This window comes from Scylla paramamosain, chromosome 9 (assembly GCF_035594125.1).
Source record: "Scylla paramamosain isolate STU-SP2022 chromosome 9, ASM3559412v1, whole genome shotgun sequence".
Lineage (NCBI taxonomy): Eukaryota > Metazoa > Arthropoda > Malacostraca > Decapoda > Portunidae > Scylla > Scylla paramamosain.
Genome location: NC_087159.1, coordinates 23,565,001 through 23,590,171, shown reverse-complemented (window position 1 = coordinate 23,590,171; position 25,171 = coordinate 23,565,001). Strand labels below are relative to the sequence as shown.

Below are 25,171 nucleotides of genomic sequence, written 5' to 3'. Positions count from 1 at the left end.
TTTCTTCAGTAACTTATTCAACAGGTTCTTTTCCTTTTCCTCTCTTTGAATTCTGCTTATTATTTTCTCTTCCTTTAAATCAAATATAATTACTTGTTTATATTTTTCTACAGTGTCTTTCACTAACTTTTTCTCTCCTTTAATAACATTTACCACTTTCTGTCTGAGGTTTTGTTTCTCATTTTCTTTTTGTTCAGCGATTCTTCAAATTTATGTTCATTTTACCACTTATTTTGCCTCATTTTCACATCCTTTACACTTGCCTTCATTTCCTCATTTCCTTTCTGAACAGTTTCTACTTTTCCTGTATTTGTTTCTTTAAAAAAAGTCATTTTCCACCTTTAACTTGTCATTTTTATCCTCCATCTCCATCAACTTTGCTTTAATAATCACCAACTGCTCGCCTGTCTCCTTCTGGTGTACCTCCAATGTCTTTATTCTCTCCAATAACTTGTCCATCATTTTTTCCCTATACAATTTTTTTTTTCTATACTGTATCTGATTTAGTTTTCTTTCTTCATCAGTAAAACCTCTATAGGATCCCCGTTTTTTTGGCGTGCTGCCCTCTGCCATTTTTTCCAGTGTAAACAAACCAACCAAACTTTCCTAGAGACGGGATAACTATACTCATGTACTCCAATGAAGGAACCAAAGACATGCTGCCTCTACCATGTACATGATGACACTACAGTGACATGACTCATGATGCTAGCCTGGGTTGGTGACACAGTGAAACTGCCTCTTGTGGAAAGTTTCCACAATTTGAAAAAGGGCCTTAACCTTGTATATATTTTAGCATGTATAGATTATTGATATGTAATGGAACCTCAGTTACCGAATGCCTCCCTTATGAAACAAATTGGTTTTTGAACAAAATTTTGAACTCGTAATTGCTTTGGTTACTGTACCATAACTCGGTTCTCAAACAAAGTTACTTGATTTGAAATATTAAAAGACAGAACAAATGCTGCAGTTTATTACTAATTTATAGTTTCTATAAATATTTTCTTTTTTATATATATATTTAGAGGAGAGACACAGAATGTAAGACAGTAATTCAATCTCTGAAATAGGGTAAACGTGATCCTGTTGAAGAACCTTTATGTAAACAGTTTTCAGCGCTCAGGAGCAAACCTAAAGGTGGCTCTCTCGATGACCTCCAGTGCCATTACTACTGCACAACTGCATTTTCCTAGTAGTGTTATGATCACCTTCATTTTGGTGGTAAGTGGGTTGCTCCCCTCTGTGTCCCTCTGTAATTACAGGCTTCCCTCACTAGATCAGTGACAAAGAAAATACCTGTACAGTCTAAACAGTATCTTCAGATGAGTTCTGTCACTAGTTCATTCAATACATCCTTTATAGATAAATAATATCTGAGCTGGAGATGTTGTGAAGCAGCTATCTTAGCAATGGGAGTGTCTGTCATAAGAAGCTAAGACAGGGTGGATGGGTGGATGGGAGTGGATTAATCCATTTTACATTGAATCCTATGAGAAAATTAGCTTTGTTTTTTTTAACATTTTGTATCTCAAACTGCATTGGAGAATATATATATATATATATATATATATATATATATATATATATATATATATATATATATATATATATATATATATATATATATATACACATACCACCTCAAGTGGTGCTCTGTATTAAAATGTACACATGTATATATGTAAACGCACACACAGTGACTGAAGATGTGTGGAAATAGTTGGAGAGACTAGATGTTAGAAAGGCCCCTGATGGACCTGATGAAATGTCATTATGGATATTGAAAGAATGCAATTAGCAGTTGACATGGGTGGTTCACAGTATTATTGAGAGCTCCTTAAATGAAAGCAGAGTTCCACTTGAATGGAAGAGTGCAAATATATTTTCAGTCTATAAAGGTGGTAACAAAGAAGAACCATTGAACTAAAGACTGTCTCTAACAAGTGTGGTATGTAAGACGTGTGAAAGATTAGTGAAGAATGAATGAATATGGTACCTAGAAGAAAATGTAGTGATGACAAAATAATAATTTGGATTTAGAGGAGGGAGGTCATGTGTTACAAACATACTGAGTTTTTATTCAAGAATAGTGGGTATAATACAAGAGAGATGGATAGACAGACTGTATATTCAGAACTGAAAAAAGCCTTTGATAAAGTGCTACACAGATTATTGTTGAAGTTTGAGCATGACAATAATCTGAGGAGTGGCCTGTTGAGATGAATGTAGAATTTCTTGATTGACAGAGATGAGAAGGGTGGTAAAAGATCAGGAGTCATTGTAGAGGAAAGTTGAAAGCAAGTACCCCAAGGTTCAGTACTGGCACCAATCATGTTTGTAGTCTATATAAATGATATGAAAGAATGTGAATAGCCTTTTTGTGGTTGATGCCAAGTTGCTGAAAAAAAGTTAAGAGTGAGAAAGATTGCAGTGTTGCAAGAGGATCTGAACAAGATATTGCAGTGGAGTCATAGATGGGAAATGGAGTTTAATCCAAAGAAATGTAAAGTAATAGAATTTGGAAAGAGTGAGAAGAGAGTAAAAGGAAATTATGTATTGAATGGTGAGAGGTTGAGTAGAGCAGAAGAGGAAAAGGATCTGGGTGTTATGGTGAATGACAATTTGACCCCAGAGAGACACATTAGCAAAATTACAGGAGAAACCTATAACTTGTTGAGAAGAATAAGGCTGGCCTTTGTGTATATGGATGAAAAGATGATAAGGAAGATTATATCATGGATTAGACCTAGACTGGAACAATCAGCTATAGTGTGGTTGCCTTACAAGAAAAAATTATATAACTTGGAGAGAGTTCAGAGAGCAGCAATGAAGGTGGTACCAAGTATTAGGGACTTGTCATAGAAAGTAAGATTGGCAAGTGTTTTTTGAGGAAACCAGCCAAGGGAAACAAAAGTCCAATAAAAACAAAAGCCCACTGAGATGCTGGTCACCGAATAGGGTCCAAAGCAGTAATAAAAAATTATAAGATAAATGTCTTGAAACCTCCCTCTTGAAGGAGTTCAAGTCATAAGAAGTGGAAATACAGAAGCAGGCAGGGAGTTCCAGAGTTTACTAGAGAAAGGGAAAAATGATTGAGAATACTGGTTAACTCTTCCATTAGAGAGGTGAACAGAATAGGGGTGAAAGAAAGAAGGTTTTGTGCAGTGAGGCTGCAGGAGGAGGGGAGGAATGCAGTTACCAAGATCAGAAAAAGAGTTAACATGAAAATATCCCTAGAAAATAGCAAGAGATGCAACATTGCAGCGATGAGAAAGAGGCTGAAGACAGTCAGTTAGAGGAGGGGACTTGATGAGATGACAAACTTTTGATTCCACCCTGTCTAAAAGAGAGGTATGAGTGGAACATCCCCAGACATGTGAAACATACTCCATACATGGATGGATAAGGCCCTTGTACAAAGCAGCTGGGGGGGATGAGAAAAACTGGCAGAGATGTCTCAGAATGCCTAACTTCATAGAAGCTGTTTTAGCTAGAGATGGAAAAAAAAGAGAAAGGGGAGATTTGATTGCAATATATAAAGCATATGAGGTAGAGGAGGTGGACCAGAATGATTTGATGGTTTGGGATATACAAGATACTAGAGAACATGGAAAGAGGCTGAGAAGAATGTTTATAAAAGAGACGTCAAAAACTATAGTTTCCCGTATAGAAGTATAGATGTATGGAACAGTCTGGATAAGTAGATAGCAAATGCAAGAAGTATATATGGATTCAAGGCAAAGTTGATATTAAAAGATATGGAGATGGGGCAATAAGAGCATATCTCTTTTCCCATAAAGCACAACTAGGTAAATACTCACACACACACACGATGGAGGTGGAGCTGACAAGACGTGTTTTCTAGTTCGCTGCATATAGAAGGAAGGAATAACACAAATCACTCATGGTGGAACAAGATATGAAGACACAGGAATACCTAGGTGGTAAATAGGGAGGGGAGAAACAGTATCGTGAGTATGGTTATCTCGTCTCTAGGAAAGTTTGGTTTGGTTTGTTTACATTTTGGACAAATATGGCAGAAGGCAGCACGCCAAGAGAAAGAGTTTCATTTGAAGGTTTTACTGGAGAAGAAAGAGAATTAGATCATAGACTGCAGTGTAGAAAAATTTCGCATATGGAAGAAATGATGGACAAGTTATTAGAGAGAATAAAGACGTTGGAGATACACCAGAAGGAGACAGGCAAGCAGTTAGTGACTATTAAAGCAAAGTTGATAGAGATGGAGGATAAAAATGATGAGTTAAAGGTGGAAAATGACTTTTTTTAAAGAAACAATTACAGGAAAATTAGAAACTGTTCAGAAAGGAAATGAGGAAATGAAGGCAAGTGTAAAGGATGTGAAAATGAGGCAAAATAAGTGGTTAAATGAACATAAATTTGAAGAATCACTGAACAACAAGAAAATGAGAAACAAAACCTCAGACAGAAAGCGGTAAATGTTATTAAAGGAGAGAAAAAGTTAGTGAGAGACACTGTAGAAAAATATAAACAAATTTTGTTTAAAGGAAGAGAAAATAATAAGCAGAATTCAAAGAGAGGAAAAGGAAAAGAACCTGTTGAATAAGTCAATGAAGAAAGTGATAGACGAAGACAGCCAGGTAGTAAAGCAAGTGGAAGAGTTCTATAGACTTAGGTAATATGAAAAAGAAAAAATGAGACCCATAAGAAAAAGGTTTGCAACACAGGTACAAGCAGAAGTAATTAATGGATCTTGGAGATTGTCTGGAGATGAAGAGTATAGGAATATATGGATAAACAGGGATATGGATGACACTGAAAGGTTTGAAACAAAAGGAGCTAGTAAATGAGGCTAAACAAAAAGACGAACAAGGAATGGAGGAGAAGAAGTTTTACTAGAGAGTAAGAGATAAGAGAAAAAAGAAATAGGTACATCAAACAGTAAGTAAGGTATGTTATACTAATGTAAATGGATTAATGTCAACTAAAATCTAATTAAATGAATTGTTAAGCAGAACCGCACTGGGTTTTGTTGTATTATGTGAGACAAAATGGAAAAATGAATGGGGAACTCCTGACATTGGTGATGATAAATATGATTTATGGATGAAAAATAGAAGTGACAAGGGAGAAGGGGGAGTGATCATTCTGACTAAAAAAATGTGTTAAAGTGGAGAAGGTAATAAAAAGTGAAGACAAGTCTGAAATTCTACAAGTGATGATTAAAAGTAGAAATGGAAGGACAATGAATTATGTAGGAGTGTACGTGCCACCTATGACCAATGCTTGGCGGAAAGAAGAGCACGAAGAGATGTTGGTAGATGTGTTAAAAGGTCTTGAAAAGATAGTGATGAAAAGTAGTGATATAGTTATTGTTGGTGATTTTAATTGTACGTAGATAAATTGGGAGACACTGACAACTACTGGAAGTGAGAACTCATGGAGTAATAGACTATTAAACTGGGTGGTGGAAAACTTGATGACTCAGTAGGTTGATTGTGATACCAGATTTAGTGGAAGGGATAAACCATCAAGACTTGATTTAGTGTTTACCAAGGACATGGAAATTATTGAAACTATACACTATGATAGCCCTCTAGGTAAAAGTGATCATGTGTTGATGGAATTTAATTTGAAAAATTAAAATGTAATCATTAATGAAAATTATAAGGTGAAAAGATTTAAATATAGAAAAGCTGACTTTAAAAAATTAAGAAAATACTTTGTTGCCGTGGACTGGAAAGACTTTGAAGATGCAGAAGATATTTGAAAAAAATGGGATGAATTTATAAGGATATACAATTCTGCTGTGGAGAAATTTGTACCTAGAGGAGGAGCAAGATGTAGAAAAGGTAAAGAATGGTTCAATACAAAATACAAAGAGGCTAGAAATTGTAAGTCAAATGCTTGGAATAGATGGAAGAGGAGGGAAACTGAGAGCAAATGGGAGGAATATATTGATGTTAGAAACAAGTACACTGAAATAATAAGAATGGAGAGAAGAAACTATGAAAGATATATAATAGATAAGTGTATAAATGAACCCAAACTATTCTTTCGACATATTAATGGAAGATGAAGAAGGAAGGTGTATCAAGCTTGAAAGCTGAAGGAAAATCTATGAGGATGCACAGGACATGGCGGAGGTTATGAACAATAGTTTCAGATTAGTATTTACTGTGGAAGGGGAGTTTGATGTTGGAAGGGATAAGTTGGTGAGGAATATACTAACTACAGTCCCAGTCAGTTATGAGGAAATACTTAAGATGATAGAAGAACTTGATGTGAATAAAGCAACTGGTCCAGATGGAGTATCAAACTGGATATTGAAGGAATGTAGAGAACATCTGGCTGATAAAATTCACAGTCTAGTGGTGACATCACTATCGCAGGGAAGAGTACCAAAAGATAGGAAGAGAGCAAATATCACACCAATATTCAAAGGAGGAAATAAGGAAAACCCACAAAATTGTAGACCAGTGTCCTTGACTAGTGTTGTAGGAAAACTATGTGAAAGAATAAAGGAAAGATGAATGGAACATTTGGAAAAGAGATGAAGTTTTTGGTAAATTGTCAGTTTGGATTTAGGAGGGGAAGATCATGATCCATGAACTTATTGTCCCTTTATTCAAGTGTAGTCGATGGATGGAGAAAGATGGATGGGTGGATGGTGTCTACTTAGACTTGAAGAAAGCTTTTGACAAAGTACCACACTGAATTGCTATGGAAGATTAAAAATTATGGAAAATTTGGAGGAAGACTGCTGGGAGTGGATGGAGGACTATCTGGATGATAGAGAGATGAGAACTGTAATACAAGACCAAAATTCATCTTGGCTGGAAGTAACTAGTGGTGTCCCACAGGGGTCAGTGCTGGGACCGATAATTTTTGTAATATATGTGAACAACATAAATGAAGAAATAGATAGTTATATGAACTTATTTGCAGATGATGCTAAGCTGATGAGAAGGGTAGAAAATGTAAATGACTGTGTGGTACTGCAAGATGATTTAAATAAGATAAATAGGTTGAGTAAATCTTGGCAAATGGAATTCAATTTAAGTCAATGTAATGTAATTGAGTTTGATAAGAGTAAGAAAAGAATACAGTATCATTATGAGATGGATGGTGTGAAGTTAAAGAAGTCAAAAGAGGAAGTGGTTTTGGGAGTAACAGTTACTGATAATTTGACTCCAGACAGACACATTGATAAAATTACTGGAGATGATGAATTTCTTAAAAAGAGTAAAAATTGCATTCTCATATTTGGATGAAGGAATGATAAAAAAGATGTTGATTTCCATGATAACACCAAGATTGGAATATGCAGCAGTGGTGTGGTCTCCTCACACAAAAAGGAATATTGTAAAATTAGAAAGAGTACAAAGAGCAGTCACTAAGATGGTTCCAGAGTTGAGCAAGTCAGCCTATGAAGAGATATTAAAAATGTTGGAAATTCCTACCCTTGAAAATAGGAGGAAGAGAGGAGATTTAATAAATATATATAGAATGATAAGTGGTATGGAAAATGTGGACAAAAAATGTTTATAAATTTAGACACAGAGTACAAGAGGAGACACAGTAAGAAGCTGTTTTAGCTAGAGATGAAATGTGAAATTTCCAGTTCAGATTATAAGTAAATGACAGACTGAGGATGTTCAGTGTAGAAGAGGGAGACAGTTGAGTATCATTGAAGAAGAGGGAATGATTGTCTGGAAGGTATGTCAAGTTGATAGATGGAGGAATTGAGTTTTTGAGGCATTGAACAATACCAAATTTCCTCTGCCCCAACTAGCCAAAAACTCCTTCATTAACAGAAAGTGTCAAAACCTTTCAAGATCTAACTCCCCTCGTGAGTTCTGGCATCTAGCCAAAAATATCTCCAATAACTTTGCTTCTTCTTCTTTCCCTCCTTTATTTCAACCAGATGGCACCACTGCTATCACATCTATTTCTAAAGCTGAACTCTTCGCTCAAACCTTTGCTAAAAAACTCTACCTTGGACGATTCTGGGCTTGTTCCTCCCTCTCCTCCACCCTCTGACTACTTCATGCTACTTATTAAAATTCTTCACAATGATGTTTTCCATGCCCTTGCTGGCCTAAAACCTCGGAAGGCTTATGGACCTGATGGGGTCCCTCCTGTTGTTCTCCGAAACTGTGCCTCCATGCTTGCACCTTGCCTAGTCAAACTCTTTCAGCTCTGTCTGTCAACATCTACCTTTCCTTCTTGCTGGAAGTTTGCCTACATTCAGCCTGTTCCAAAAAAGGGTGACCTTGGCTGCAGTCCATCCTATATAAAAAATAAAATAAAAAATAAAAATAATCAAAAAATTTAGAAAGATCAGAAGTCAGGCGTTCTGTGGCTTCCCTGCGTGAAATGTTTACTTCCTGAAGGCTTGGACGTCTATGAAAAGAAGTGGAAAAATGCAGGGTGGTATCATCAGCGTAGGACTGGATAGGACAAGAAGTTTGGTTTAGAAGGTCATTGATGTATAATAAGAAGAGAGTGGGTGACAGGACAGAACGCTGAGGAACACCACTGTTAATAGATTTAGGAGAAGAACAGTGACCATCTACCACAGCAGCAATAGAACAGTCAGAAAGGAAACTTGAGATGAAGTTACAGAGAGAAGAACAGAAGCCATAGGAGGGTAGTTTGGAAATCAAAGCTTTGTGCCAGACTCTATCAAAAGCTTTTGATATGTCCAAGGAAACAGCAAAAGTTTCACCAAAATCTCTAAAAGAGGATGACCAAGACTCAGTAAGGAAAGCCAGAAGATCACCAGTTGAACAGCCTTGATGTCAAGACACTTAGGGTCATCGTCAGAAGGGCAGTCCAACCTTCCCCAGATGGGAACTCCAAGGCTGGTGTAGGAGTCACCATGAATATTGAAATTTTGAGTGAAGGGTGTGTGTGTTATTAGGTGCTTTTAGTTTTGTGTGGAGGAAGAGAGTTGTCTTTAGAGGGCAGACTGTGACTGCCCCCTTGTGTTGTGAGACACAAGGGAAAAATGTTCAGTGAGGTCACAGCTGGGTTTAATGATAAGTTCACAGTACCCCATGATCCAGTCCTGTAGACCTCACTGGATGGGATACTATGAGACTACTCCCCTCTGTAAACACAACTAGGTAAATACACACACACACACACACACACACACACACACACACACACAAAAAAAAAAAAAAAAAAAAAAAAAAAGTAAAGAAAAAGAAAAAGTAAAAGTAAAAAAAAAAATCCTTGCTCAAAATGTGGAGTTTTAAAGACAAATTATAGGAGAAAAATTTTAAGAGCTGATAATTTCATAGGTGTTTTAATGTTCCTCTTTTGAAATTACAAGCTGTAGGAAGGAGAAAAAAAAACACGTGAAAAGAGTTCCAGTGTTTATCACTGAAAGGGATGAAAAAATTAAAGTACAGTGGAATCTCAGTTTTTTACCTTAATTAATTCCTAAATGCCATTTAAAATCTTAAATGTTAAAAACTGAGACTATTTTCCTCATAGGAATCAATGTAAAATACATTAATCTGTTCTCAGACACCTGTCCACTATGCCTTAGCATGTAATGACTGACACTCCCACTGCTAAGATGGCCACTCCACATCACCAGCTTTGAAATTTTCTATCCAGAAAGGATGTATTGAATGAACTTTGCAACACAGAACTCATCAAAAGATATTGTTTTAGACCATGCAGGCATTTTATTTGTCACCAATCAAGTGAGGGAAGCCTAACAGAGTGACACAGAGAGGAGCAACCCTCTCACTGCCAAAATGAAGGTGACCATAACACTTAGACATCTTGCTGCTGGGAAAAGCTGTTGGAAAAAATGTAGTTGTGCAGTAGTGACAGCACAGAGAGTAGTGGGTCACAGAGAGAGCCACAGGAGGCTTGGGATTACTCTTAGGCACCAAACCTTGTTTGTTTACATTGAGGTTCTTCACAGGGTTACCATATTTCTACACAACCCTGTGTGGAATACTGAGTGTTGCCAATTCAGTGGTCTGTTTTTCTACACCTGCGTGGAATCCACTACTAAATATAAAAGGAGAAACGTATGCTAATTTCAGGAAGTTAACATTACTTGGACAATTGTGTGTGTATTTACCTAGTTTTACCTAGTTGTATAATACAGGGTCCGAGCCAAAGCTCAATTAGTCCTGTCTCCATACCCGAATTTGTCCAATTTCTCTTTAAACATGTGCACACTCTTTGCCGCAACTACCTCTTCTTTTAAGTTATTCCATATTTCAACCGTTCGATGCGGAAAGCTGTATTTCTTAATATCTCCCAAACAAAGACTCTTCTTTAATTTCTTCATATGTCCCCTTGTACGTCTATCTCCTTCCTCCACTTTTACAACTAGGTCATCTCTGTCTATCTTCTCCATGCCATTTACTAATTTGAACATTGTTATCAGGTCTCCTCTTTCCCTTCTTTCTTGCAGTGTTGGTAATCCAATTTCTTCCAGTCTTTCCTCGTAACTTAGGTCTTCCAATTCAGGTATCATTTTCGTAGCTGTTCTTTGTATTCTTTCCAATTTCCTTATATCTTTCTTTTTGTGTGGAGACCATACCACTGCTGCGTATTCCAGTTTGGGACGTATCATGTGTGTTATGATTTTCTTCATCATTTCTTTGTATAGGTAATTAAATGCCACCCTGATATTTGCTAGCAAATTATATGTAGAGCCAAATATTCCATTGATGTGTTTTTCTGGTGAAAGCGTGTCTTGAATTATTACTCCCAAGTCTTTTTCTTCTTTGCTCTTTGGTATTGTGATACCTCCCATCTTATACTCCCATGAAGGTCTCCTTTTACTTCTTCCCATCTCCATTACATGGCACTTCTTTATATTGAATTCTAATTTCCATCGTTTACTCCATTCATAAATTCTATCAATATCCCTCTGTAGTTCCTCACAATCCTCTTGGTTCTTTATTACTTTCATCAATTTTGCATCATCTGCAAACATATTAATGTAGCTATTTAAACCCACCGTCATATCATTTATATAGACCTGAAACATTATAGGTGCCAACACAGACCCTTGTGGTACTCCGCTTGTTACTTCGCACCAACTTGATTTATTATCTCTGATTACTGTACTCATTTCCCTACCTTGGAGATACTCCTTCATCCACTTAAGTATTTTTCCTTTTAGCCCTCCTCGATGTTCCAGTTTCCATATGAGTCTTTTATGTGGAACTGTATCAAAAGCTTTTTTCAGATCTAAATAGACAGCATCAACCCAACCATCTCTCTTGTAGTTTATCTATTACTCTTGTATAAAAGCTCAGTAAGTTTGTTACGCAAGATCTCTCTTTCCTGAAACCGAATTGTTTTTCTGTTATTATATTTTCTTGTTCAAGATATTGCACCCATCTGTTTTTAATGACTATTTCACAGAGTTTACTTACAATACTCGTGAGTGAGACTGGTCTGTAATTCAGTGGTTCCATTTTATTACCTCCTTTGTATAACGGTACTATATTTGCTCTCTTCCATTTCTTTGGTACTTTTCCTTCCTTTAAAGAACTGTTAATTATCTCCCATATTGGTTCTTCCAATTCCTCTCTACATTCTTTCAATATCCATCCATTTACTTCGTCTGGCCCCATCGCCTTCCTAGTATCTAGCTCTTCCAGTAGTCTTTTAATTTCTTTTCTTTCCACTTGTATGTTTGCTATTCCTTTCTGTTGTTCCTCATCTCCCAGTGATGCAAAGGCAGTTTCTCTTGTAAATACGGACTTAAAGCTTTTATTCAGTATCTCAGCCATCTCTTGTGTGGTTTCATAAATTTCTCCATTTTCCTTCAGCTTTGTAATAGTATCTCTATGCTTTATTTTTCCATTTACATATCTATAGAAAAGTTTGGGTTCTTCTTTACACTTTCCAACTACATCTCTTTCAAAATTTCTTTCTTCTTCTCTTCTTATTTTAACATAATCATTTCTAGCTGTCCTGTATTCTTCTCTATTTATCTCATTCCATTGTTTCCTCATTTTTTTCCAAGCCCTCTCCTTTTTCTTTTTTGCCTCTGCACACTTTGCATTAAACCACACTTTCTTATTTTCTTTTACCTTATATCTTGGCACATATCTTTCAACACCTTCTCTAAACTTGCTTAAAAACACTTCATATTTTTTCTGCACCTCCATACCTCTTAATAAATTATTCCAATCAAGCTCTCCGTAGAATTTCTTTAACCCTGTAAAGTCTGCCTTAGCATAATTTTTTCTCTCATTTTTATATTCCTCATTGAATTTTGGCACTTCTTCTTTGATCTCTATCTCCATCTTCACATGATCACTTTTTCCCACTGGACACAAATATTCTATACTTGGTTCATTTTCTGGCTTTTTTGTAAAAACCAAGTCTAGTAGCGATGGTTCATCTTCCCCTCTGTACTTAGTATTTTCTTTCACCCATTGATCCATCGTGTTTACCATCATAGTCTGTAAAAATTCTTCACTCCATGTACTGGCAATCCCTGTCACCTCCATCTCCCCCCAGTTTATCTCTTTGCTATTAAAATCTCCTACTAGTAACACCTTGTTTCTTATCTTTAGCATGTCATCTATACTTTTTATGAACTCGCTTTGCATGTGCTTATAATCATCAGTCACCCAAGTGTTGGTCTTTGGAGGCATGTATGCAACAATAATTTTTCTGCTTTCTTGTCCTTGGATCTTGATCTCCACACTCAATGTTTCTGACCTCCCTTCACCATATTCCACTGTTTCTATCAAGATGTTTTTTCTTACTAGAATCATCACTCCTCCTCCTCCCTTATTCTTTCTATCTCTTCTCCATATGTTGTATCCTTCTTCTTCAAATTCAACATTAATCTCCCTTGTTAGTTTTGTTTCCGTAATGCATGCCACTTCTGGTTTCTTTTCATGTAAATAATCTCTTAGTTCCCTTAGGCTGGACACTAATCTGTCTATGTTTGTATACATAACTTTAATTTTATTTATTGTGGACCCATTTCTTTTGTGTTCTCTCTTTGTTGTCTTACTTCTTGCTCCGCATTCTTTAACCACCATTTCCTCATTTTCATGTCTATCACTCTCCATATATATCTTTCTGCCTGTTCCTGTGTTCTCTCTTCGTTTTTTGTCTTGGCCTCCTCTTTTAACTCTTTCACCTTGTTTCTTTCCTCCTCATTCATTTCTCTTCTTATATATATATCCTTCATACCCTCTATCTTTCTTAACAAACTCGTTCTTCTCAGGATGTATTCGGCTGCCGCTTGGGTATTAAGTCTTATTTTCATGGGACGTTTCCCCCCTTCTGAATATTTCCCAATCCTGTACACTTCTATTTGTATATCCGTTTCATCTCCTACAATTTTCCCAATGATTTCTTTTGCTCTTTGTAATTCTTCTCTTTCTCTTAGAACTTTATTTGATATGGTTTTCTCTTTATCCCCAAACACCATCAGGCACATCTTTTTTTGTACCGTATCCCTTACTATGTTATCTTTTTCCTTAATGATTTTCACTACTTTTTTCGCCATCTCTTTATCATGTTCTTGCTGTTTTCTTATTATTTCTGTCATATCTATCTTCTCTTGTTCTCTCTCTTCTTTCCAACTTTTCACTTCCTTTTCAACTAAGCCTTTTACTTCACTCTGGATTTTGCCTTCATCTATCCTAACTTCTTTCTTCTCCACCATGCTCCTTAACTTTCCATTTTCTTTTTTGAGTTCTTGTATTTCTTCATTGTACTTTACATTTAAATCCACTATCTTTTCCACTTCCTCTCTCAGTTTCTTGTTTTCCCTTTCTCTTTTTAACTCCCTTCCTTTCAACTCTTCCAGCTCTTCAATAATATTGTTCATGTCTTTAAGTCCCCACTCCTTATTTCCTTTCCATCCTCTGACTAATGTCACCAATCCTTTTATTTCCTCTCTTATCTTTTCATTCTCTTCTTCTAATTTCCATAATCTTGCATTTAACCTGCCTACCTGTATATCTTTTTCACTAAATCCTTCAAATTTTGGTGTGCCTCTGGGCGACGGCAATGCGGCGGCGGCCGCCATCACGCTTTGTTTACAACCGATTCGGATTCGGTGTTTTCACCCACAATTTTCACTTCATCTATTCCATCTCCAATCTTTTTTCTACTTCTTCCATAAAAACTCCACCCCACACTGTGCACTTTCTTATACTTTTGTATGGAGACAGGCTAAGAAAATACCTGGGACCCTGTACCCACAAATAGGCAAGTTCGGCGCAGCTGCTCCTGACACGTCTGCTCTCAACGAAGTCTCGTGTATTTATTTACCTAGTTGTATTTACCTAGTTGTATAATACAGGGTCCGAGCCAAAGCTCAATTAGTCCTGTCTCCATACCCGAATTTGTCCAATTTCTCTTTAAACATGTGCACACTCTTTGCCGCAACTACCTCTTCTTTTAAGTTATTCCATATTTCAACCGTTCGATGCGGAAAGCTGTATTTCTTAATATCTCTCAAACAATGACTCTTCTTTAATTTCTTCATATGTCCCCTTGTACGTCTATCTCCTTCCTCCACTTTTACAACTAGGTCATCTCTGTCTATCTTCTCCATGCCATTTACTAATTTGAACATTGTGTGTGTGTGTGTGTGTGTGTGTGTGTGTGTGTGTGTGTGTGTGTGTGTGTGTGTATATATATATATATATATATATATATATATATATATATATATATATATATATATATATATATATATATATATACACACACACACACACACACACACACACCACACACATATTAATGTATGTTAACATGAATTTTACATAATTTTAGTACATATTTCTTTTCATATTCACACAGTTTCTTGGAAGGTGTGGATGTGGGTATTTATTCCATGCTCAGCTGCTAAATTTCAAAATATTTCCACACTACCAGATGAAAATCCATGATACGGTAACCCTGGTTCTTCAACAGGATCACATTTAACTTATTTCAAAGATTGAATTACTGTCTTACCCTCTGTGTATCTCCCAAATATATAAAAATTAAAAAAACATTTATAGAAACTATAAATTAGTAATAAATGGTAGCTTTTGCTACAGCAACCAAAGCAGTTATGAGTTAATTTTTTTGTTAGAAAACCAAATTGTTTGGAAAAGGAGATGTTCAGTAACCAAGGTTCCACTGTACTGGTTAATTCTTATGTTAGTGAGATGGATTGATTAGAGATGAGAGCATGCAGGTAGGAGAGGCATTCATTTAGCAAATTCAGAATAGTAGCCATGGATATAACACTAAAAGATAGTTTTAGATGCAACATTGTGGTGGTAGGTGAAGGATTCATGATTGTATGTTAGAAGGGAGTTGATTAAATGATAAGCTTTTCACTCTATCCTATTTTGGAAGAGAGAAAGAATACATAATTTACTATACATGTTTTGATAAATAAATTGGACACATTTAAAACTTATCAAGAGAGGAGGGAGGAGACAAAAAATAAATAAATGAATAGAAAGAAAAAAGGTGTTAAAAAAATCTCCATTCAAGTGAAGATATCTTGAAAAGGCTAAGAGATGATAGCATTAGGGAGTGTTACATCAGTTAATGGAAAATAAAATTAAACATAGAGACATGACCACAAGAATGTAACTTAAATCTTGTTTACTGAAACTGCTAAAACAAAGTAAATACACATACTTACTTAGCATTTTTTAAAGTTTCAGGTAATGACTATATCATTCACAGAAGTACCTTGTGCACTTGGATGAACCTGCAAATTGATATATTTGTGTTTCTTTCACAATATTAATGTAATGAGAACTTTCAACAATCAGAAGGAATAGTTACTTCAAGATACACATTCATCTTCTGAAGGAAAGTGAATAGACTTAAGATGTATCTTTAACTAAGAATTTGCCAACATACTAAGATTCTCTCTCTCTCTCTCTCTCTCTCTCTCTCTCTCTCTCTCTCTCTCTCTCTCTCTCTCTCTCTCTCTCTCTCTCTCTCTCTCTCTCTCTCTCTCTCTCTCTCTCTCTCTCTCTCTCTCTCTCTCTCTCTACAGGTGATTCTTGGCATGGGCTACACAGAAAATGTGGACATCTGGTCTGTTGGGTGCATCATGGGAGAAATGATTCGAGGAGGTGTTCTCTTTCCCGGCACAGACCACATTGACCAGTGGAATAAAATTATAGGTAAGCTTTCTTCAGGTAATTTATGGTGAAATTGCATGTTTATGTTTTAAGAAAGCTGTAGTGGAGAGTTCAGAGGTGTGTGATATAAGGTGAGTAGGGGATGTTGTGAGAAAGGGAAGTGAATGGTGGTGTGAAGAGGTTAAGGTGGCTGTAGAGGAAAAGGAAGGCATCTAAGGTATGGTCACAGAAGAAGAATGGAATATCATAGGAGAGTTACAAGGAAAGCAGAAGGCATGAAAAGAACTTGTGCATGGTGCTAAAGGGAGATTTGATGAAAAATTAAGGAAAAAGAGTTAACAGACAATGTTCAAGAGAATAAGATGTTCTGGAAAGGACCATCTGCCATTAAGGTACATACGAAAACAGAGGATGGTTGGATGTTGGTTAGGCAGAAGGAAGTGGGGAGAGTATTTTGTGAAACTGGTAAAATGTGGAGTTGAGAGCCTGAGACTGAGACATTTCAAAGAGATACTTTAGTTGATGTAATAGGGGAGTTAAATGAGGCAAGTATAATGAAGGAAGTGGTGCAGATAACAGTAAGGAGATGAAAGTGGAAAAGTACCAGCTCTGAATGAATGTGCAGTGGAGTATTTGAATGACAGGTGGGGTCAGTGTCATAGAGTGCTTAATTAGAGGGCAAAGAGAGGAGCAACCCACTTATTACCAAAATTAATGTGATCATAACACTTAGTCATCTTGCTGCTGGGAAAACCTATTGAAAAATGCAGTTGTGCAGTAGTGATGGCATTGGGGGTCATTGAGGGAGCCACTCTTGAGTGCTGAAAACTGTTTATTTTGAAGCTTTTCAACAGGATCACATTTACCTTATTTAAAAAATTTACTCCCTGTCTCTCTCCTCAAAATATATGAAAACAAAGTAAATATTTATAGAAACTACAAATAAGTGATAAACAGCAGTTTTTGCTGTGTCTTTTAATATTTGAAATCAAATAACTTTGTTCTAGAACTGAATTATGGTGCTGCAACCGAAGCAATGAGTTCAAAATTTTGTTCGAAAACCAATTTGTTAAAAAAAGGGAAGTGTTTGGTAACCGAAGTTTCACTGTGTGTGTGTGTGTGTGTGTGTGTGTGTGTGTGTGTGTGTGTGTATATATATATATATATATATATATATATATATATATATATATATATATATATATATATATATATATATATATATATATATATATATATATATATACTTTAAATTGTACAGCAGCATTGATACTTAGCCAACTATTTTCATTTTCATGTTTTGGCTGTGAACAGTCCTTTTATATGTCAAAGCAGTATGGAATATTGATATATACAGTGAAACATTGGCAGTTCTTTATATTACATGTGTCCAATTTTGTGTAGAATCAGGTTTTATGATCACTTTTCCGTTATTATTCCTAAATCATTTATATTTTCCATAATATCTATTCATAGAGACCTAGCTGGTAGTAAAAACAATATCCCAAACCAGTCTCATCTAAATCTGATTGATTTAAGATTTTCTGTGATTAAAAAATATCAGAATTTATCAGAGATATGATTATTTCAAAGTTAGAAATGTATGTAACTGTCTTATTTCCTCACCAATTTAAATGATTTTCATATATCTTATAAACTAATGTAAGTCACCAGAATATACTAATTATAAGTAGTAATAAGTACAATTAGTCACACTGATACCACTATAAAAAATCTGCAACTTTACCTGTTTATTTATATCAGATCTCACTGTTGGGAGTTCTTCATTGGAAAGATATTCATTTTAGCCAAAAATGGATGTCTCCTCATTAGATACTGGTAGACAGGTTTCATCTTTGTCACATCTTGATATAGCACAGTGTGTATGTGGTCAATTTGAGCAGTGATATTCAACTTTCTTACTGAAGACTATGTGGATGAAGTAGTGGAAGAGGATGCAGAGATGGCTGTTGTGCTGGTATGATGCAAGGAAGACTCCTTGGTGTGATTATGTCATGAGTTCAAGAAGGAAGAGAAAGTTGGGAAGGGATGACAGTGGAGTGCCATGGCATAGCATGGTAGAGATGTTTTTTCTTCAACTCTTTCAAATGTTGTTTTTTTAATTTTTTAAGCACTGCCCTCTTCCTTTTGTCACCCTTTATGAATGTAATGAAAGAAAACAAAAGGAGAATGTTATAAACAAGGTACCAGAAGTCAGAATCAGTAAAAAGTAGAGGAGCTCATAGACATATCCTCCCCCTCTGAAGTTTGGTAGTTGACTGACTCATGCTTGCCACTCACCAATACTCTCATTCCCTCATTCAGCCTGTAGGCTCCAGTGAAGTGTGTTTTCAGTGAAAATTCATCTTTAAGGTCAACTCACACATATCAGTGGCTTATCAGTGCCGTGTCAGTTCAGTGTTAGTGAAATTCATGACAGTTCAGTGATGCCTATTCACACATACCCATAGTGACTCCACACAGTGTTAAATCAGTGATTTCCAAGATGGCAAAGCTTTCAGATATGGAATTGGCAATGATTGCCATAACTCTTGATGAAGAGGAAGAGGCTGAACATAAGCTGAAGAAAAGAAAGTGGGTACATTAAATGTGGGAGAAAAGAGAAAGTGAAGGAGAGTGTGGTACTTTGTAGAAGTAGTTTATATTTTTCCAAATATGTTGTTTGAGACTGCTGTCCATATATTTTGGCTATGACAGATCATACAAAACAGGATGATTCCAAACCAATTCAATATGAAATTCATCATTAATTTTCATTGTGAAACTGACAACACTCATCCAGTATCCATGAAAACTTTAAAAAATATCGGTGGCAATGGCACTCAACTTCACGGCATGGAGACATAACTGAAATTGAGAGTATAAACACAGTACTACACCAGACATGTGTGAATGTGTGAGCCAGATTCAAAGTAATGATATTTTTTCACTGACACTGACAGACTGAACAGACACAGGACTGATATATCACTGATGTCTGTGAATGAGTCTTTAGTCTGCATTAAGTATGTAGGTACCAACATGGCACCTCCCCCCCCAGACTCCCCATCAGAAATTAATGTTTTGTGATAAAAATGAAAAGCAGATTAACGCAAAAAAACAGACCGAAATCTCAAAGAAAGAAATAGTTTTATCCTCACAAATAAGTAACTGCAGTAATACTCAGTTGCAATGTTACTCCCAAGAGGACACTGGATGCCACTTGCCCATGGCCACCACCTGGCTGCCATGCACCACCACCTAACCAAGTTAAGGAAGCTAACCTAACCCAAATAACTAATCTAACCTAACCTAACCAGACTAATCTAACCTAACTAAACTAACAACTAATTTTGTGCTTGTGCAACAGATGTAACATTAAGATACGTGTGTCCTATGGTAAAAAGTGACCATGTAATGATGATGAATCATACAAAGAAAATAGGAAAAACTATGGAAAAGTAATCATAGATGACCTTAAGAAATTTTGTGAAGAAATAGACTGGAAAAAGCTGAAAAGAATAAATGATGTGCAAGATAAGTATGACATTCTTATGGAAATATATGAGACTGGAATGAATAAAGATGTCCCATTATACAAATAAATAAAGAAAAAGGAGGACAGGTGTGGTTCAGTGCAAGATGTGCAAGCGCCTAAAAAAAAAAAAAAGATGAAGCATGGATAAGAATGAAAAGAAATCGAAACCATAAAAATAAAGAAGACTTTAAGATAGCAAGAAATGAATATGTGAAAATAGGGAGAGAGGAAGAGAAAGGATATGAAAAGGATATAGTTGAAAAGTGCAAGGACAAACCAAAACTGTTCTACAAATTCATAAATGGAAAAAATCAAACTAAAAGAAAAACTAGAAAGGTTGAAGGACAGAAATAAAACATGAAGACCCAAAAGACATGAATGAATTGCTAAACAAAAAGTGTCAGCAAGTTTTCACAAAAGAATCAGAATTTAAAGAACCACAAGACATGAAGACAAAAAAAGTAAATGTGGAAATTATAGTAATTAAAGATGTTTATAAAATGATGGAGGAACTGGTAGAGAGAAAAAGCAACAGGACCAGATGGAGTAACAGATCTCATTTTAAAAGCATGCAGGAAACAGTTGATTGAACCAGTACATGACAATAAAGTGCTCATTATCAACTGGATGAGTGCCTAAGGAGTGGAAGAGAACCAACATAGTGCCAATTTATGAAAGTGGAAAGAAAGAAGAACCCCTAAACTGTAGACCAGTATCAATGACCAGCATAGTATGTAAGATCTGTGAAAAGGTGATAAAGAAGCAGTGGGCAGAATTTCTAGAAAAACATGATATAATAACAGAAAAATAGTATGGCTTTAGACAAAAGCTATCATGTGCAATGAACCTGATGAGCTTATATTCAAGAGTGACTGATAACAAAGAAGGAGGATGAATGGGTAGATTGTGTGTATTTAGATCTAATAAAAAGCTTTGACAAAGTTCCCACAACAGATTATTATGGAAGTTAGAAAATATAGGAGGATTAAATAGAAAAATTTAAAAAACTGGATGGAAAGTTACTTGAAGTGAAAAGGAAAGAGAATGGTAGTTAAAAAATGTTAAATTGAAATGGAGAAAAGTAGATAGTGGAGTACCACAAGGATCAGTGCTGGCACCAATACTTTTCCTGATCTACATAAACAATATACCTGAAGGAGTAGAGTTACATGAGCTTGTTTGTAGACAATGTAAAGTTACAAAAACATATAAGAAACAACAAAGACTGAAATTCTACAAGAGGATTTGAATAAAATCTGGGACCGGAGCAAGAAATCGGAGATGGAATTTAATGTGAAAAAAATGTCGTAATGGAAATGGGAAAAGTGAAAATAGACCAAAATGGACATAAAAAATTGGGAAATGAAGAAATAATACAAGTACAAGAAGAAAAAGATCTGGGAGTGATAATACAGGATACTCAAAAGTCAGAGAAGCATGTAGAAAAGATATTCAGAGATACATGTAAAATGGTGAGAAATATTGGAACAGTATTCCACTACATGGATAAAGATATGATGAGACTGTGATTAGACCACAGTTGGAATATGCTAAATCAGTGTGGTCTCCCCACAAGAAGAAACGTGAAAAAACTACGAAGGATACAAAAGGATGGCAACAAAGATGATTCCAGAACTGGAAATATTAACATATTAAATATATTAATTCTTTTTAACAGATTAAAGAAAATGAATCTGCCAACATTGGAACAAATAAGAGAAAGGGGAGATTTAATATTAATGCATTAATTGTGGAATAGAGTGGAAGGAATAGATAATGAGAAACTGCTGCTAAGAGAAGTAGGAAATACCAGATATACACGAGGACACAGCAGAAAAACTAAGAAAAGGAAGATGCTTGAGTAACATAAAGAAATATAGTTTCCCACAAAGAAATATAAAAGTTTGGAACAAGCTCAGTGAGGATGTAGTATCGGCAATGAATGTGCACAACTTCAAGGAAAAACTGGACAAGTGTAGATATGGAGACAGGACCGCATGAGCATAGCTCAGGCCTTGTAAATTACAACTAGGTAAATACGCACACACAAAAAAACACTCCTTCATTAGGGTAGATCAATGCCCACCTATCCATCACATGCACAGGTGTGTCACTTCAAAGTATTGTTATGGGAGTAAGCAAACTTGCTTCCCCAAAAACAGATAAATATTTAAAAACTGCTCTCACCATTATGAATAATTTGTGGTGGGTATATGTGGGGTTCAAATTGTTTAGAATTAGAATCTCTATCTGATGAGAAGGGTAAGAAAAGCCATGTTGAGAGTGATGAAAGAGTTAATCTGTGCTGTATTTAATACATATTTATACGTACTTCCTAGGGAAGTGTTTAGTATGTATATATATGATTTCCTTTTTGAGCAATTTTACGGCCTTCAATTTTCTTTGTATATATAAGACTTGTCACCAACACTAACAAAGAATATTTTGACAAGTCAGGAGTGAATGTTTTCATATGCATACCTATGTTTTGGGCTCTGAGTTATTATGGACTGAATACTTCTGTAGGAACCGAAACATATTTTGGGGTTATTTTCTTTATATATAATATCATATGCACATAATATCAAAGCAGTAAAATGAAATTGAAAGCTATGGTATTGGAGAGGGATACATATTTTGTTATAAATGTTTTGGTGCACTCATTGTTGCATAGATTTGGCTACACAGGGGGAGCTGTTGTGTTTCCCTAAAAAAGGTAAGTTACTTTCTCATAGGAAATTCTCAAATCTATAATCAGCAAGGCACAAGAAATGGAAAATGAAAACTGAAAGTCACAAAATTCATAGTATGTTCTATTTTTGAGAACTGCCAGTGTAGTGACCACAGCCATGAGAGATGAGGTGTTGCGAGATGCACATCTAACCATTCTGTTGAATGTACAGTTCTTGTTTATTTATAGGTATTTGTAATGTGAAGAAGTACTTATTTATTACACACACTATAGAGTTGTAGAAAGTGTATGTAAAAGAGAGAATTAAATCTTTAAAAATATAAATATAAAATTCCACATCCCTAGTCTGATATTGTGAGTTCTGAAAAGGAAAAAAAAATCCCAGAATCAAAATTGTATGGTAGCCACACTTTCATTCATGGCATAGGAATAATATATATATATATATATATATATATATATATATATATATATATATATATATATATATATATATATATATATATATATATATATATATATATATATATATATATATATATGAAACAATTTGTTATTTATTTATTTTGTTTATTTATTTATTTATTTATTTATTTATTTTTATTTATTTATTTATTTTATTTTATTTTATTTTATTTTTATTCTATTTTATTTCATTATTTTTTTCTCACTTTATGGAGTAAATAAAAAATGAAAAAATGCAACCCGACATTGACATTTTTGACATAGCATGACACTGTACAGGTTAAAGAATACCAATATTCCTAGGAAATTATAGCTAAGTTCTTGTTCCATAAGTGTGATGAGGGGTTTCTTGAGGGCATGGTGTCTGTGGAACTCAAGGTCATCATGAAGACAGCGCTGTACAGTCCTGACAAATACATGCCCAAGGACCTGAGAGTTTTGTTCTTTTAATTCCCTCGCTGTTATTTTGAGAACAGGCATCTACTTAGCATTTCATGACAGCGAGTGTATATACTGATATGTTGCATCGTCACCACGACTTAAGGTCACCATGAAGACAGCGCTGTATAGTCCTAGCAGACACATGCCCAAGCACCAGAGAGTTTTGTTCTTTTAATTCCCTTGCTGTTATTTTGAGGATAGGCATCTACTTAGCATTTCATGACAGTGAGTGTATGTACTGATGTGTTGCATCCTTGCCTTGACCTCTTCTTATGTTCTAGTGTTGCCACCCTGCCACACTCACAAAACCTTTTTATTCACATTTGCACACATTTCATAACATGCATAATTCTCACTGTTTCTTCAACTGGCCTCTCTGCCTTGTATAGAGTTATAATAACTTTAATTTTATCCTTCCTCAAGTCTTTCTTGCCATCCATCATGAAGATATTGGGAATTACACAAAAAGCACACCTGTGCAGATTATTGGTGAGAAGTGATGTGATCTTTTTCAAAATCTTTCATATGTAATTGACAAATGTTAGCTGAACATTCCTCATCAGTCTTAATGGACTGCTTGCACTTTAAACATGTTGCCAGATGCATGACATTTTTCAAAAGTAACTATGCTGCTATACTAGCGGCAATTTTCAAATATCCTCACAGACATGCTCTGTTGCAAAGCATTGAACAATACTTTGGCCCTCACTGTATATAACTTGCAACAACAAACTACTCAAATGGCCAGCTCTCACAATAACATATGTCCTCACTCTCTGAGACACAACCACCAACTGGCAGGGCTCCAGTCCCGGTAACAGGATGTGAGACACTCTCCCACAGTCTGCTGGTCACATGGCAAAGGGAGGGAGTGAGGTGAATGAAAGGCACATCTCCACACTTGCAGCTCAAAAGGCTATCTCACCCTCAAAAGCATTTAATCTTCAGTAAATCACTGTGCTTATATTTCAGAGGCTGGCTGGGACTTTATTCTTTTTATTTTGAACGATGACTTTTTTTCTATAACCCTTTCATTGTTACCTGGGTCATCTTTCATTAATTAATAATTAATTACTCGCTATTATAATGGGAAAGGAGAGAAATTAAATGGAAAATAACTCCGATCAGGCTAGTGAGAAGTTACAGTAACAGGCCCCCTGAGCATCCTTACTGGCAAGAGCAATGGAACCCACTCAACCCCGCCCAACACTAACGGATCTTACTGAGACATACTTTAACCCCCACATTACTCAGAAATAAATTCACTCTATGTAACAATATACACTGGAACCTCAGTTGCTGAATGCCTCCTTTTTTCAACAAATCAGTTGTCAAATACAACTTTTGAACTCATTATTGCTTTGGTTGCAGTACCATAATTCAGTTCTAGAATAAAGTTACTTAATTTCAGATATTAAAAGATGGCAAAAGCTGCCATTTATTACTAATTTATAGTTTATAAATATTTACTTTGTTTTTGTATGTTTGGAGGAGAGACACAGAGTGTAAGAGTAATTCAATCTTTGAAATAAGGTAAATGTGATCCCATTGAAAAGCCTCGATGTAAACAAATAGTTTTCTGCACTCAGGCGTAATCCTGAGCCACCTGTGGCTCTCTCAATGATCCCCAGTGCCATCACTGCTGCACAATTGCATTTTTCCAGTAGCTTTTCCTAGCAGCAAGATGTCCAAGTGTTATGATCACTTTCATTTTGGTGATAAATCTGTTGCTCCCCTCTTTGCCACTCTGTAAGGCTTCCTACACTAGATCATTGACAAAGAGAATACCTGCAAGATCTAAACAGTATCTTTTGATGAGTCCTGTGTCACTAAGTTCATTTGATACATCCTTTCTGGATAAATAATTTGTGAGCTAAAGATGTGAAGCAGCCATCTTGTATATAAAAAATTCCACAATTAAAAAAAACA

The 25,171-nt window shown here is 35.6% G+C and overlaps 1 protein-coding gene across 14 annotated transcripts in view; it reads left to right on the top strand.

The window, feature by feature from the left end:
• LOC135103725 (stress-activated protein kinase JNK-like) overlaps nt 1-25,171 on the top strand; it is a 310,917-nt gene that overhangs the window by 236,055 nt on the left and 49,691 nt on the right. For all 14 annotated transcript variants that reach the window (XM_064010369.1, XM_064010360.1, XM_064010371.1 and 11 more), the window contains one exon: nt 16,019-16,148. In XM_064010369.1, the coding sequence (XP_063866439.1) occupies nt 16,019-16,148 (130 nt within the window). The remainder of the gene's footprint in view (nt 1-16,018; nt 16,149-25,171) is intronic.